General features: G+C 33.5%; 1 protein-coding gene across 1 annotated transcript; it reads right to left on the reverse strand.

The window, feature by feature from the left end:
* Positions 1-5,311: 5,311 nt before the first annotated feature.
* Positions 5,312-9,889, reverse strand: LOC107891974 (TVP38/TMEM64 family membrane protein slr0305). The gene is made up of 9 exons (XM_041101762.1): positions 9,471-9,889; positions 8,792-8,853; positions 8,261-8,315; positions 7,429-7,527; positions 7,138-7,224; positions 6,332-6,448; positions 6,104-6,196; positions 5,788-5,818; positions 5,312-5,676 (listed from the first exon to the last, which is right to left on the reverse strand). The coding sequence occupies exons 1-9, from the start codon at positions 9,564-9,566 to the stop codon at positions 5,486-5,488; spliced, it is 831 nt and encodes a 276-aa protein (XP_040957696.1). The 5' UTR covers positions 9,567-9,889; the 3' UTR covers positions 5,312-5,485.
* Positions 9,890-16,986: the final 7,097 nt, after the last annotated feature.

Below are 16,986 nucleotides of genomic sequence, written 5' to 3' on the forward strand. Positions count from 1 at the left end.
TCGAAAACTTAACTTGATTCGAACTCGAAATTTGAAAAAAATTCGAGTTGATTTGAATAATTCGATTAACTCGAATAACTCGATTCGTTTAACTCGAAATTTAAATTTTTTTTAATTTTTCGAGTCGAATCGAGTTTTGCTCACCCCTAATTAGATGGATGTCCCTTCATAGGTTTAGGAGCCTCCCTATATAGCCTCTGAAAAAACTTAATTGCTTCAACCTATAAAACCTCCTCTTCGAAAATCCACTCCCGATTATCATTCTTTAAAGTAGTAATCCTATTATCCTTTCTCCTTTAGATTGTATGCCTATGGAAAAGTTTGGTATTCTGATCACCCAAGACTAACCAATCACATTTTGCTTTTTGACTTCAAAAAAGTTTTTCATGATGAAGGATGCTCTCCAAGTCTTCCCACACTTCCATCTCTTGCTAAATTAACTAATCAGAATCTGACCTCTTCATTGCCTTCTGAATGTTAGAAAGTTTCTGTAACAATTGCCTTTTACAATATCCAATGTGACCGTAGATAAACTTACTCCAATTTTTAATACTGGAATTAAACTAAGTAATAGAGGGAGTCATATCCCCATTATAACTCTAATTATTCTTACCAAACTCTGAAAAATCTGGATTCTTAGTCCATCTAACAAGAAACCTGAAAAGTCTCCCTCTAGGTAGGTTAGTTTCGATTTAAGAGACTTGAGGAGAGGCCTCTGTTCAGACTTAATTCTCAGAAGGTGGGACACCAAAAAATGCGGAAAGGCTTCAATCCAAGCATTATTACCTATTACTCTGTCAAGATGCTCATGAGCCCTACCTCTATGCCAAGTGAAGGAGGGGCCTCTATAACCCAAATCATAAAGGTCAGCTGAATCTATAAAATCCCCAAAAGAATGACGCTTTCTCCCATGATTCCTCCCACCCTTCTTTTCACTGGAAGAGAGAATGACATTAAAATCACTAATAGCCATCCAGGGCACAGAAACATCAGACATGGTTGCTTTTAAACCCTCCTAAAGAAGCCTTCTCTTCCGTCTATCTAGACTCTTATAAACAAAGGAGATAAAGACAGGAGATTTCGTAACATTGGAGATGACCCAAACCAATAAAAATTATGGATGATTCTGGATAATCTCAACTTGTATTGAATCTTTCCAACCAACCCAAATACCACTAGAAAAACCAATAGCTTCCATCCGAAGTGAGAACTGAAAAGCCAACTTGGCAATGATACATTCTGCTTTACTTCCACTAACTCTAGTCTCTAAAAATCCCACTATATCAAGCTTAAACTCTCTATTATACTCGCAAAAAATTCAAGGGAACTTGCTACTCGCGTAACCTTAACAATTTCAAGAAAAAACTGATAAGCTCATAAAATTAAAAAATAAGAGGATGGAGAGATACTGACCTCTACCGTTCCTAGCTAGTCGACTCCTTATGAAGATTCCCAGCAATAATCATAACAGCTTTTCCAGATTTTGCCTCAAGTTGTGCATTAATCAATTTAATTATAGAGTTCATCATATCAGATAAAGCAATCTGATTGCTTCCCTCTAGTTTGAACCGAACACCCCAATCCCTAGTGGTTTTGTCAAGGTTTCTTTCTCTTCGAACATATCCCCCTCTTGCCCCAAGACTGTGCCCTTTATGAACTAGAATGCCTTTACTAGAATCACCAAGTCTAACTCCATCTGATTGCTTATTAATTACCCAGCCAGAATTTCTTTGAAGGTAACAGCAGAATGCTTTCTAGGATCCAAAACACCAGCACTAAGTGATACCAAGATTTCAACCGACCCTTCAAAAGTAGGATTAAAATGCGATGTTATAGCCAAATAGGGACTAAATTATAGTTTCGAACCTTTATCAAAACCAACCTCCTTTATTAAAGGATCATTACGGAGAGAGTTTCCATATTCACCATCCACTATAACACAATTATTTTTTGAATTATTAAAATTATGCCAAAAAAGGGATTTTTTTACGCCCAACATTGGGATTTGTTAACTTGGCTCAAACTAATTCAAAAGTTTCCATAGCAAGCCCAAATTCCTCAACCCATCTAGAATAACGTGACATACCATTTTCCTTTTCTAATCTAGCCCCGTACCTTGCTGACCCAATAACCTTTCCATTTTTATTTGGCCCAAGCTCACCTTCTAGGCCTTTAAAAGAAATCTATTTTGCTTCTTTCTTGCCCGGCCCACTTTTAACGGCTTCAAATCCCTCAACCCTAACCTTACTTTTGATAAAGGGTGAGTTTAGATGGGCGGTGCGTTTACCTGCGATTAGTGTAAAAACAGCGGTGGCGGTGAGATTAGATACTGTAGTGATACTGTAGCGTGAGACAAAAAGTAAGCTAAACGCACCGCACCGCACCCAATCGCCCATCCATACCCACCTAAAGTCTCCATTCAAAAATTTGATACCCTGTAAATCTGCTAAACCCTCATTATTAGCATCGCTCCCTTCCTCCAAAAGATTCAATATATCAAATATTGATCCCGAAACATCTTACTGGCTTTTAGCATTTTGAGTTCGATTTTTTTTAAAATTTCGTCATGATTTTCTCTCCACCACCATCTACGGCCCGAATGCTTCTGACCCCTTGTCCGACACACTTTCACATGGCATGGGTTTCGCCGTCTCAACCTTCTTTCCAGTGAGTTCAGAGTTACTAGAGATATGCAGGCACATATTTTCGTATGGCCATACCGGTCACATCCAAAGCAGATCAACGGTAAAGCTTTGTATTCAACGTGTTGAGCCCTACCATTCACCAAAACTTAAAGAATCAACAGCTTATCAAGGTTCACGAAAAATGTCATTTGTGCAAATCTCCCCCTCGATCTACTGTCGGTATTAAAGTCAAGTTTTGCTACTCTACCAACCAAACCGCTGATCTCCTTAAAGATTTTCCTTTTGTATAAAAAATTGAGTAAACCCGATAATCTGATCCATGTCATTACAACACTTGAGTACAGTTGAAGAGGATTAAAATCTGGTATCCATGGCTGAACGATTAGGTATTGCCCAAACACTTCCCACGGTCATTGTGTTAATACTTTTTCGAAATCGTCATTACTTCGAAATTTTACCAAATAATAGCCATGTTCAACATCCATTAATTGAAATGGCTTGGCCGGCTTCCATAGATTGAAAATCTTATTTTGAAGGGTGTTATATCCAATATTTCTCCCCAAAAGCTTAACTCCCATCGTAGTCACCATCTCTTTAACCAGCAATTGTTGTACGCTACTTGAGAATTCAATCGACGGAACCCCATTAACCATAGATCTTGTAATATCTCCTTCCAAAAAGTCAAAGTCCTCTGTCAGGAACACTTGATGAGTCTTGAGATCCAGCAATACTTCTCCCCAGAAGTCGGTCTTTCCAAGAAAGTGTCTTCTCTAGTAATGAATCAACCTCCATATTGCTACCTTCATCCCCCTCCTTTCCTTTAAAGCGCACTTTTTTTGTGACCCACTCCTCCGACAGGCGAGTCTCACAACTGTCTTCTTCACAAAAGTCCATCAGAGAGCAAAAAGCTAGAACTCAAATCTAAAATATATAATAATAATTTTCAAAATTTCATTTCTATTTTAATAGTCGTTTGCTTAAGTCATTAATTTACGCATTGACTTTGTTGATGTGGCGAACTTGGGTCATCTAAATTTCTTTCACATTGATGACATGAATTTTATTTTTGATGTTTTTAGTCTCCTTATTTTATACAAATATAGATCTAACCCCTCTATACTAAGATGAAAAACTTTAGCAAAATATCTCAAGTTTTAGTGAAATTCCTAAGTGAAATAAAAATTATAAAATTTAATTAAGATGTTATATAAAAAATGTTTAAAATTAGTTTCTTTTATTTTTTTTGTTTAATTCAGGTTAAGAAAATGCTTAAAATGTTTATAAATTTATAAATTAAAAAAAAAGAGTGAATCCCCCAATTAAAATTAAAAGGAAATAAGTAGAAACATGGAAAGGAAAAGGTTATGGAGAATTCAAAGATAAAAGTCAAAAATAAAATAGATTCTAGAACAGGAAAAGATTGAGAAGAGAATAGCTTAGGTTCGGTTCACATTATTCAAATAATAAATAATTTTTTGCATCAACCCTTATCCCAATTTAAATCAAAATATGGGGAGACAAAGTAAATCATATATAATATTCATGCTATGCATTCACCTTACCCCAATATATCTATAAATACATCAAGCTTTTATTCAAATCATAAAGTAAAGGCATCAAAAATCATAATCGTCTTTTTCAAATTTTACATAAAAATAAAAATACTTAAACCCATAACACATTTAATCAGCAATTTAAATAAATTTTTTGATATTTCTCAAATCCATTTAATCGATCACACCAACTTAACGATTTAAATGGGTTATATAGATATAGATATGCACTCTTTTATAGTTAAATTTAAATATAAATATTTATGCATACCAAAACAAGGATTTATGCTTTTCTTTGTTGGCAAAGATAATTGTCTCCCACCAAAAGAGTTTTTAATGAGTTGAGCCTAAAAATGACCCAAATACAAATGCTAAAACCTGAATCTGCCCTAGCCCACTCGTATTAAAATTAATAAGAAAAACATCAAATACAAAAGTATTTTAAGAAATTCAAATTTGTTATTGAATAAGTATCCAACAAATTTATAGATTTGATAAATTATAATGTATGTTAACATTTCTAAATGTTTCTAAAATTCAAATTCTAAAATCCCAAGCAGTTCATTATTTGCATCAAATTGAAATCCAAGTTTTAGTATATGAATTCATATCCAAATCCACTAAACATCTAAATTTAGGAAAGCCAAAGAAATTTGAACATTAGAGCAGAAAATGGGTTTGAAAATCTAAATCCAAATCAATGATTCAATTCACTTTACCTTTTTTGGATAATAAAATCCAAATCAAATAAAACAACCCAGATAATAATATATATATGTTTGTGTTTAACCAAATTGAATACCCTCATCCACTCTGAATACATTGTAGATGGTAATTAAAATATCTGAAGTCGTATTCGTAAATCTTTAGATGATGTCTCCATAGAGAACAAGAAAATCATAAGATCCATGCCTAGTTCTCTAATGTTTCGTATTTGACATGTATGCAAACACGGCTTTAAGGATATTACCCTCCAAGGAAACTTTAAAAATTTGAACCTATCCATGTCAGATATACACTCATATCCGAGCTCGAATAACAGAAGTAAATAATGCATGCAGTGTGCAAGAAATAGAGGAAAGAGACAGCTCTAAATCAGCATACTCTCAACAATATCTCAATTGTTTCATTCTTTCTCATTCACTGAACTAAACTTAAATTGCTTATTCGCAACAACAACTCCATTGTATAATCAGCTATTTCTATGGAGAACTAAACCAACAAGCAAAGAAATTGAATCACAGCATATAAAAGAAGAGGAGAGAAGAATTTACAGGTAATTTTACTTCATTTTTCATGACCTTCATTGGCAGCAGCAGCATCTATCTTAATTATAAGAGGCTGGTGGAAATCTGTGGGTGCTTCACCCACAATAGGCAACGGTGGTGAGCCTACGATGCTATCAATATCCTCATTTTCGGCCAAGGCTTTATCTAGAGCCGATTTGGCAACTCTAGTCACACAAATCATTAAAACCACTGCATAAAAAAAATTAACCGATGTCAAACAAGGACATCATTGCAGTTGTGTAAATTCTAAGTATTTTCTTGACTATCATTTATCCTAGAATTCGGTCATTTGCAGCTTACCAGACACAGAAAGGCCCAATATGAGAAATGCCTGCACTCATAAAGCAAACATGGGTTGTAAGAACACAAGACAGAATTGTGATGAAGTAAAGCATCTTCATTGTCCTAACCAGAATTGCCTTATATAAAAATGAAATACAACCCGGGTTTCCTTTCGTGCCAGTCAAAGCAAAGAATCTTATCGGAAAGTAACTAATTATGTCCATTTCCTGGCCTAAAGGGGCCACAATTGAAGCTCAGCAACCACACACTGAGACCAATCACTTAAAATGAAAATAGATAAACAATCAAACATATAAAGAATAACAAGACTTACCCAACGAGTAGTTGAAAACTCACTCCATCCATGTGTCACGTCAGAAAGATCCTTGAGTGTTGTTCCGACATAAACTAAAGCAAGTGTTATTGGCTGTAACAAACACCGTTCTCAGTGTTAAACCCAAAGCATAACAAAACCACCAAAAACTGAAACACGTATAAATAGCAAGCAGAAATTCTTGGAAACAATAAGTGAAAGGTGATAGTTAAAGAGAGATGCAAATACCATCATTCCTAACCAGGAGGCCAGCATGTATTCTAGAATAGGAACAGGAGTCACGGACAACAGATAATTCAACATGTTGAATGGGAGTAAGGGTACAAGTCGAAGCAGCAAAACGATCTGTGCAACAACAGAACAAAATTTAAGAATCTGAAGTGTGTGGTTCAGAAGAAGTCATTTCACATAAGCACACTGCTTACCTCAGGAAGTTCTAATGGTATTATCCATTTTCTCAATAAGATATTAATTAATATAGAGCATAAATTAACATACAGTGTTGCAACAGAACCATCAGGCAAACTTTAAATATCAGCCAGAATTGTTTTTCCTCTTTTCCCGGATATTGCAAGGAATTTCAGTTAACAGATTAGGATTACCAAACATAATATAACCCATATCCACAATTTGAGATCATACAAAATGGATTCAATGAACAAAAATGCTTGATTGTATTTGTAGAATGAGATGAATACCCTCAAGGAGAAATAACAAGTGACATTTTTATCTAGATAATCCAAAACATTACTTACTGAAAGCCCGAAAGCCACTTTTCTTTTATTAATTCAATGTCCTTCGAACTACTCAAACTTCAGAAGAAAAGAAAATTTTGCTCTTTTTTTTTTCCCATTATTTGGCAAATAGCATTTTCATGAAGTCAAGATGCCATCAAATTTGATAACTCATAATGCATTAAGCATGATTTAAGCCAAAACCTATCAAATAGCATAAATTTAATTTAAGGCTTAGGGATAGACATATCCTACAAACCAAGATGCCATCCTTTAGAAATTAAGAAAAAGATTATAAACCTTAAAGCCAGATCTCCGTATTGCAAGTGCTACTGACCGGAACTGAGGATAATCCTTCAACTTAGAAACAACAAATGATCTCCCAATCTGTATAAGGAAAATATAATAAGATGAAAATTGAACGAGATACTCAAGAAATAAGTAAGAAACGTAAGTAAATATAAAGCAAGCGATAAATTTTAGTGAAAACTGATATCAAACACATCAATAACCTGCCAAGAAATCAGTCAATGGAAGGTAAAGTAATAAGGCATAACATTAAAAGTTTTCAAAACAAAACAGTTAACATACTGTTCTGCCAAGAAGGAATGCCGCTCCCGCACCAAGGGTTGCACCAATAGAATCTGCAACAAAGCCCACAGGCAATCCAAAAAGATAACCACCACCAAGCTGAAACACAGTACTAGGTGAGGTTAAAGTTTGTTCACTTCCTGTCTAATTTTTGGAAGTTTCAATCTACAACTGTGCAGGGCAAGTACAATATGACACATAACAACAAGAAATTTGATAAAATAGGCTGTAGAAAATTAAGGAAAAAAGAAGTTAAAAGATCATAGGGATAGTTTAATATTAAAATTAACTGTAAGAATGCAAGTCATCATACATCAACTCTCCTCCAGTAAATGACAAACAAAATTTTGGGTTAAAAATGGTTTGTTTTGGCAGGCAGCATAGAATTTAACCAAAAAGTGTCAAGAGCCACAATTTACCATACCATTACTCTAGATATTAATGCAAACTGTTATCAACACTAGTTGTAGCAAAGGAAACTTCAATCCTGATCCAGACACCTTACACAGGGCTACCAACTCATCTATAGAACCTAATTCTAAGTATATTAACAGGTAATTAAATTTTCCATATAGGAGTTGACCAAAAGCTTCCTAAAAGAGCCATGTATGGTAAATAATCAGCATCAGCACTGACTGGATTATACTTCTAAATTAGTAGATAAAGGTACGCTCCACTGACATGGACACCATGCCTACTCCATGGAAGAGAGCCACTAAGAAAGAATCACGATCAATGCTCCAGAGTTTGGAATGCAAGAAATTGCATGATCATACAAAATAGTAATAAATTTGGCTACACTGAAGCATCAGTATAGGAGTTTAACGCTTACGGTAAGCACTGAAGCTGGAACGGCCAAGACTGTCAAAGGAATATAAGCAACAGCCCTGCAAACCAACAAAGAAATATGAGTTGGAAAAGTAAAAAGAAAAATTCCAAAACTTCAGAACTAAGTTATCTACATTCTACAGCTAATCAATTCACCAGCAAACTGGCCAATTGCCAATGCCAAAGTTTCAAATTTAAGAGGTATTCCACATAACTATGAGATGCTAATTTCATTACTCTTTGAGGGGCATTTTATTCATGCAATGTTGAAGAACACATAACCTTACATTCTCTCCATGTTTCACATAAAGGAAATGATCCACTTTCTGTTTACATGGACAGAAAGCTAAAGACAGTAAGAACCAAGCAAACCGACAAACCTTCAACTCAGTTGAACAATGTTTCAACGGCAACATCAATTTATATTAGATTTATTATATTCATATATTACCGAATCAAACGAATTACATTCAAGTAGATGACTTGATAGATGCTAACGGAAGCCAAAAAAAATACAGGATTTCAAGTGACTTACAGCAAAAGTGGACCCCAAGGTCCAAGATCCTTGTCAACCCATAACAAAAAATCCTTCAGAATCTGCAAGAAAAACTTATTTTCATCAACACAACAACTGAGCTTAATTTAAACACTAACAGCTAACATTGGGAAAGCGGGAGAGAATCAGAATCCTTAAGAATTCAGCTCTAAGGATTAATGCCCTAGCTAATTTTGTAGTCCCCCTCATAACTCTTTCATACATTGTCCCAGCTTTGCAATTTGTACTAGTTTCAGAAAAGGAACACAATTAGACAAATACATTGGGTTCAAAAGTACAGGCTTGGTTGCATATCAATCGTGAAACCTAAGACCAAAATCACAAATTTGCACTTATAACCTCAACCCCAAAATGTGCCACATAGGTAACTCATTTGAGTAGAAAACCCTACATTCAAATCTTCAATCGATATAAACATCCAAAAATTGATTAACCAAAAAGGTCAAAACAGGAAAACCCCGGATTAGAAAAAGCTCAAAAAGAAAGAACAAAATTAGTAAAAAAAACCCTACAAAATTAACAAATTATCAATCAAAAAGAGAAAACAACAAATACCCAGATCGGAGAACAAAATGAAAAAGCAAAATTAAGAAAAAAAGAGAGAAAAATAAACTTCACCCAGATCAAGGAAACGTGTAAATAGGTAGAAAAACCAAACCTTTTCAACAGGGAGGGTGAAACAAGCGAAAACAATAGCAGCAATAAGAAGGAGAAGAAGAGTAATCCTGACAGAGGAACCCCAGGTGAAAGCCATTGACAACCTTCGACGCCAAGGCCTACACTCTTCGTCTTCGTTATCAATATCGAGGATCTCTTGTTTATGGGATGAACGAGCCCTCAATCCTTCTAAGGTTGCCAGATTTGGCAAAGTTAAAAAGGAAACAGAAATGAAAAGAAAAAAAAAAAGAAGTGGGATTGTTCTAGCTTTGTGTTTGGTTTTTTCCTATAGCGGTTTTAGCCTAACAAACACTCAAAAGAATTTTGGGATTTTGTCTGATTGCTTTTATTTCAATTGCTTTATTGTGTTGTTTTGGGTATTGAATAAGCTTAAAATTTTGGGATAGGATTGAGAATCGCAACTCAGTAGGTAGCATCCTTTTCTTAGTCTCTTAAACATGCTTTCTAAAGACACAATTTGGGTGAAAATTACCTAAAATTAGTTGAAAATTTATCTATATATTAAATAGTAAAATTTTCCATAAAAAAAAGTTAACTTTGGTAGAAATATACTTTCTTTTCAGGGTAATCTATAAAAATAGTCACTTTTGTTTACCTCAGGTAACATTTTAGTCACTTATGTTTGAAATGTTACGTTTTAGTCACTTATGTTATTATTTTGTTACAAAGTGATCACTCTACCGTTAAGTTCCGTTATCTCTCTAACAATAATCCTATGTGGCAGTCCAACTAGATTTTAAGTGCCAATTTAGATTTCTAAATGGGATGAAAATAGATTTTAAATTAAATAAATTTAATTAATTAAAAATTTTAAACCTAAACCTTAACTGAAAAAACTGTTCATCTCCTCTAGAATCGGTTAGGGCAAAGAAAATAAAGATGATATCCTTTTTCTTTCCTTTTGTTTTAACTTTAATTACTTAATTACCAAATTAACCTTTAAAAACTTTAATAATTTCAGCAAAACCATGTCCATAAGTATCCAGTATCAACTCAATTGGTCTATTTATCATCCAAGTCCTTTAGATTAAAATTTCATAGCTATTTTATACCTTTAACTAATAGAACCCTACTTTTACACTTTTTACGTTTTAGTCCTTTTCACGTAATTAATCATGCAAATGTCAAAATTTCTTAAAAAAATTTTAATACAGCCTTAATAACATCCCATAGGCATTAAAATAATAATAAAATAAAAATTTACTCTTCGAATTTGTGGTCCCAAGACCATTGTTCCGATTTCACGGAAAACGAGTTGTTACATGTATCAAGTTAATTAGATTGTTATGTTTAATTATAAATCAAGGTAAGTTATTCGTTTTAATACCTATGAACTTATTAAGCTTGAAATGCTTAACTAGTTGTTTTTCCTATTTCTGTACATTGTTAGTTTACAGAACTCGTCGATCGGATCACCTCAAAGCTCACATTATCCTACTATCGACTCAATAGACTTTTGCTCGTTTAAGCTTGATTATGTGGCATGTACATAGGTGTTATACTTATATGAGTTTACGTTGGCTAGATAGTTGTTTTGAACTTGGTTAATGTTTGATTTTGGAAAGCTAATGTCCATATATAGAATAGTGTATGTTTTGGTAATATGATAAAGCTCTAAATGTGACATTTGAATGCTAACATTGCTGATAAAATGGCATGATTAATGATAATGTTGAATAGTTATATGGCATGGTTAGATAGATCGAATTTGATCTACTTGAATTGTTTAATTTTGAATCCAAAATTGTGGTAGGTTGAAATGAATGTTTGGATTTGGATGAATGACATGCATTTGGCTTGTAATTGGGATGATTTCATACAGGAGAAATTTTGTATTGATGCACCAATTGTGTAAAATGGTATAGTTAGTTGAAAGAGGTGCCAAAAGGCCTATTTTGTGCTAAAAACAGAGTTCACGTCGAGACGTCAAGTGATGGTTGTCACGACGAGATTTGGGTTTTGGACCACGATGTGATGAGAAACCCCATCATTACAATGAGGCAAAGCAGACGGTCATGTCACGAGGAATTCCTCACGTCACTATGTTGTTTTAAAATTTTGAAAATATTGCAATTTGGTCCTAATGTGATTCCAGGGTAATTCTAGAGCATACGTCAGCTTTTATAAGACCCGAGAAAGATAGTATAATGAAATTTATGATCTGTAATGATGGCATTTGTATGATTTATGTTTATATTTCATGTTATTGTAACCCGTAGGTTTGTGCAAGTGTACATAGTTGTTATCAAGTAATAAGTAAGTATCGAGTTATCGTCTTGTGCTAGGTCACTTAATTTGTAAAATTATATTAACAATTTGGTAAATAAAAAACACAATATAGTTGAGAAGTGGTGATTAAAATATATTAAACTAAATGCAATGATCCCTAATGCAAATTATCCTAAGTATGCAAACTATATGAATGAAATAGATTTTAGTAAAATTAAACACAATTTGCAACAATTATAACATAAATAAACTAGGATAATTACTTTAATTAAACTCAATTTATTATCAACATGCTTAATAACATTCAGAAAAAATATTCCATGGCAACTCGATGTTTCATGAGTTTGGAAGTCACATTGGGTCTTTTTGGAATCCTTTACTTAGTAAATACGCACTTTACAGATCCTTATTTACTAAGGGTTTCTTAGCATTCGTGTGAGGTAACAGGGAGGTGTCAGGTTTGAAACAATTTAATCACACAAATCTAAAAACTATGTAGATAACAGAGCTTGGTCAGAATTGTTATGCAACCTACAATTTAATCGGGTCAGGATCTAAATTGAGCATGCACATTTCAATTATGTATCCATTAGCTGTCGTCTGGTCAGGATCACTTAGCTAATTCAGGTGCATTTCAATCACGTATGAACGAAATACAGACTTGATTTTAATTGAAAACATGATCGATTGAGGCACAAACATTATAAGCATGAATCACATAAATATTATTTAATCAAAGTAATCATCCTAGCTTAAATAAAACTAAGCTATCATTGTTGTAAACAAGAATAAATAACAAATAGCAAACATCTTTATATTAAATTAAAGAAAGAAAGATTAAACCCAATTCAGAGTGGCTGTCACCCAAAACTCTGACTGATGAGGCTCCTTCGTTCCTTTGCTTTGCTCCTTTGCTGATGGCTCTCTAAGGTGGCCGACTAAGGGCTCTTTAAGAGGCTTAAATTGCTAAAATCTCTATGAAGAGATGATGCTAGAAGTGGGAATGGAAAAGGCTAAGAGAATTTGGAGAGAAGAGAGAATGATGCTTGAGGGATGATAAATGAAGAAATGAGAGGGCCTCATTTATAAGTGAGGAGAGGGGGATAGTTTACTAAATATAGGAGTTTTCATCTTTTGAAGAATCTTCCATGGGTGGCCGACCATAAATTTAGCAAGTTGAGTTGATTTTTCCTTAATTTTTGGTCAATTTGAGTGCCACAACAACTTAGGACTGAGACTCGGTCAAGTGCAAATCTTCAAGTAAATCTCTAATTTCTTCAACTCTTCTTCAACTCTTCAAGGACCTTGTGTAATTAAACCAAAGAATGGTTTAAATAGACAGCCATGTGCAGTTGAATTTTGGGTTGACTTGGTCTCCAATTTGGATGGTTTTGTAAATCAACAAAGCTATCAGACCTGTCCAAAATAAATCAACAAGTTAGAGAACCAAAGAATAAAATTTATCCAATTTAATTAATTAATTAAAATCCAAATTGTTAATGAAATATTTTAAAATGAATTATTAAATATAATTTTATATTTTATTATTTAATTTAATCATGCATGGCCCACTTTATGTCTTAAAAAATATAATATATTCAAATTAATATAAAATAAGCCATTTATTGCATGAAAACTATATAATAAAGCATAGAATCACATTTTAATAATTTCTATGTCCTAATTTCATATTTTCACATATTTCATTAATTTATTAAACAATTACTTAGTTTTAACAACAGATTTATGTAAAAAGGTGATAAATTACATAGGAAAAATCCTATATATTTTTCCGTTTACCTCCAAACTTAAATCATTGCTTGTCCCGAGTAATGTTTATGTACAGCAAAAGGTCTTACTAAGGAAAATTTGCTAATTGTGTAAGCAACATTAATCTTTGTCCCATAATCATGCATTAATAACTTCATGCTTATCGATCTTCTTTATTAACAAGTAATTCATATTCAAACATTCCTTAAGATTATACTAAGCTTCAAAATATGCCAACATGAATCATAGTTTGCATGTATGTCACAACCATAGATAACATTCTTCATTCAACATAATTTCCTATCAATTAACCAAACAATCACAAGTCTTATTTATGATCTTCATATGTTGAACTTAGGACTTCCTCTCCACTAATGTAGGTGACATAATCATTAAATCAATATGTCTTTTATAAGGTTGTAATGGGGCTAATTTAAAGGTGGGGATTTTAAGAGATGGGACATTTCGGTTTTAAAAATCTTAACCTTTAACTTTGTCTTGGTTTTCTCGTAATACAACATTTTCCTTTAAGTGAACCTTTGGAACACCCCAAACTTATTTTGAACTCAAGCTCATACATTTTTTTCTTTTTGGAGACTGAGCAAACTTTTCTTGCTTTTTTTAGCATGAGCACATACATCTTTATGAAAACTTCCTCAAATGTTGATTCTCAAGACAACTTTAGTTAAGATAGGTTCACAAAATTAGGATAATTTTAAAAAGATGGTAATTGGATTATAATGTAGGTTCATTGCAAAAATAGGCCTTTAAGCTCAAAATTACAGTTTCAAGGGTCTAATATCATAGGGTTGGCTTGAAAAGGCTCAAACGGTCCAAAGAAATAGTGCCTATATCATTTTAGATTTTTATGCCCCCTGGGATTTCGCCTCAAGAAAGTTACTAACTCAATTCTAAAGATATAAACCTTCATGCATGTCTAATCTCAAAAGAAACTAAGTTTTCATGGCAAACATTACTAAGGCTAAAATCATACAAGCATTCCATTCTTCATGATAACATACTTTCATTTAGATAAAATCATCATTCATACTTGCATACAAACTATCTCAGTAACAAAAATATCTCTAAACATTTATTTATTAAAACATACTTATGAAAGAAATAATTGAAGCATACTTGAAAAAAAGTTAAAAGTTTGAGCAATTTATTTGCCTTACCCCCCTTTAAAAAGAAGCAATATTGTCATTGCAAGAACAAAGTAATGAATGAAAACTAAACACCAGGTAGGATTGTAAAGAATAGTCTTATTCTTTCTAAAGAAGTGTCAAGTTTGTTCATGCTTGCTATGTTTTATTCTGCAGAAATTAAATCCTAATTACGAAAGAAATAAATTCCTAAAGACCTAAAAATAATTAAATAAATAACAGGACAAGAATCCCCCCTTTTATTTTCTGACTTATTCCCCTTGTCTTCTTTAGCTCCAGCTCCGCTTGCATCGTCAGTATCTTCCATCCATGTCTCACAGGTAGCATCTGGGAACTCAGGAACAAAAGTATTAGAGATATTCTTAAAAGTATTTCGAATTGAGTCATCTTTAATTTTTGCATATTTCCAGTAAGTTTGTTGTTGATTGTGCATGAACTTGCACATATCCATCAAAATTGACAACTCTGATTTCCTTGAAGTACTTGCAAAATTCGGCATGGGAGTTGTATATTCAGGTTCAACACTTAGCTTGACTGGTTCTTCTTCTAGCTCAACCCTTGGTTCAGGAATGTTCGGTTCGGTTCCTTATCAGATCCTTCTTCTTCAGTGTCTGTGACTGAATTAACTGTAGTTTCAGTTCCATATGTTGACTCCTCTGTATCCAGCTTAGTTGGCTCTTCTTGCTCGCCTTGATTCAGTTCATGCACCCTCTCTACTAATCTTTCAATATCATACTTTGTAATGCATCCTTGAACATATCGCCCCTTCAGATTTGCTTGTGTTTTAACACGAGATTTTAAGCAAGGTGAAATGATTAATGATGGGAAATAAGCACTTTCTGCCTTCTTTTTAGCACAATTTTGAATCTCATTGAGGATAATTTTCCCAACATTAATGGACTTTTCTATCAAAATTTCATATAACAAAAGCATCCGTTCCATCAAGATGGTGGAACTATGTGAGATAGGCATAAAACAGTAGCGAACAAAATAAAACCATACCTTTGCTACTGTTTTTAAGTAGTCTTTTCGACAAGAATGGTTCCCATACTTTCTTATAATCCATTAGGATCTCGGATTTGTCACAACATCAAGCCCTTGTTGAAGAAAATCCCAATTGATATTGTTCATCATAGGGTAGTACTCATCTTCTTCAACATCAGGTAAATTAAACAAATCATTGATGGACTTAGAAGTAAGAGGTACCTTTTTCTTTCGAACGATGACTTCAGTAGCTTCTTGCATAGTCAAACTAGTATAGAATTCTCGAACTAGTTCATCATTGAGAAGTGAATGAGCATCACAAAATCGTTCCCATTTGAGAGCATTGATTTTCTTTCTAATCGGTATAGGAACAACCATAAATTCATTACTCTTCAAGTGAAAACCTTTTTTCCGGCATCATAGGTTGATGCTTGAAGATTAAATCAAATCTCTCTTTCACTTATTCATCGATCAAAATCAGGTTTTCAGGAGTAGTCTTTGAAGATCTGGTTCTTTTGCGAGACATGGTATCTTTTCCCAAAAATTTGGCAAATTTTCTGCACAAAAGAGAAACGAGAAATCAGCAAAATGGGTAGAACTTGCTACAGCAAAAATCTTGCGATGGTAATAGGGAATTTCAGCAAAAAAGGGAAGAGAACTAGGGTTTCTTTCAGGATTTGAGGTTGACGGTACAAAAGGGAGATTTAGGGATTTTTAGGGTGTAAGCAAATTGCTTTGAGGGATATGAAAATGGGTAGAATGGAGAGGGGTTTATATAGGGAAAAATTAGGGCAACATGTAGCAAAAAATTAGCACCATTAGGGTTACTTAGGCGGCAAGCAATGGGTGTGACGACAAGGCATGGATTTTCCTTTCTTTTTGCTGTCTCGGGCCTCAAACTCAGACTGTATCTTACTAAAAAAACTGATTAGTACTTGGGCCAAATTTGACCCTCTTTATTAACATAAAAATTTAAAATTTAAACAGAAAAAAATTTTAAGGCTTAATTAAAAAATTTCTTCTTAACAAATTATATTAAATTAATTCCCATGAAAGGTTAGAGGGGTCACAACGGTCCCGTTTAAGTTCCAATCTCCTTAGACAGAATTAATTAAATGTAATAAGTTAAGAAAATAAGTTCTAATTATTTATTTATTTACAAAATGAGTTCATGAAAAATTAAAAGTTTGTTAATTTGAGCGAAGATTTAACTCGCTCAACTTCACCATCCCAGTAGTGTTTGAGACGTTGACCATTAACTTTAAACGTACCTCTGTAATTGTTGTATAATTTAATAGCTCCATAAGGATAAACTTGGTAGATGGTATAAGGTCCTTTCCATCGGGA

The sequence above is a fragment of the Gossypium hirsutum genome, chromosome D09 (genome assembly GCF_007990345.1).
Source record: "Gossypium hirsutum isolate 1008001.06 chromosome D09, Gossypium_hirsutum_v2.1, whole genome shotgun sequence".
NCBI classification, from domain to species: domain Eukaryota; kingdom Viridiplantae; phylum Streptophyta; class Magnoliopsida; order Malvales; family Malvaceae; genus Gossypium; species Gossypium hirsutum.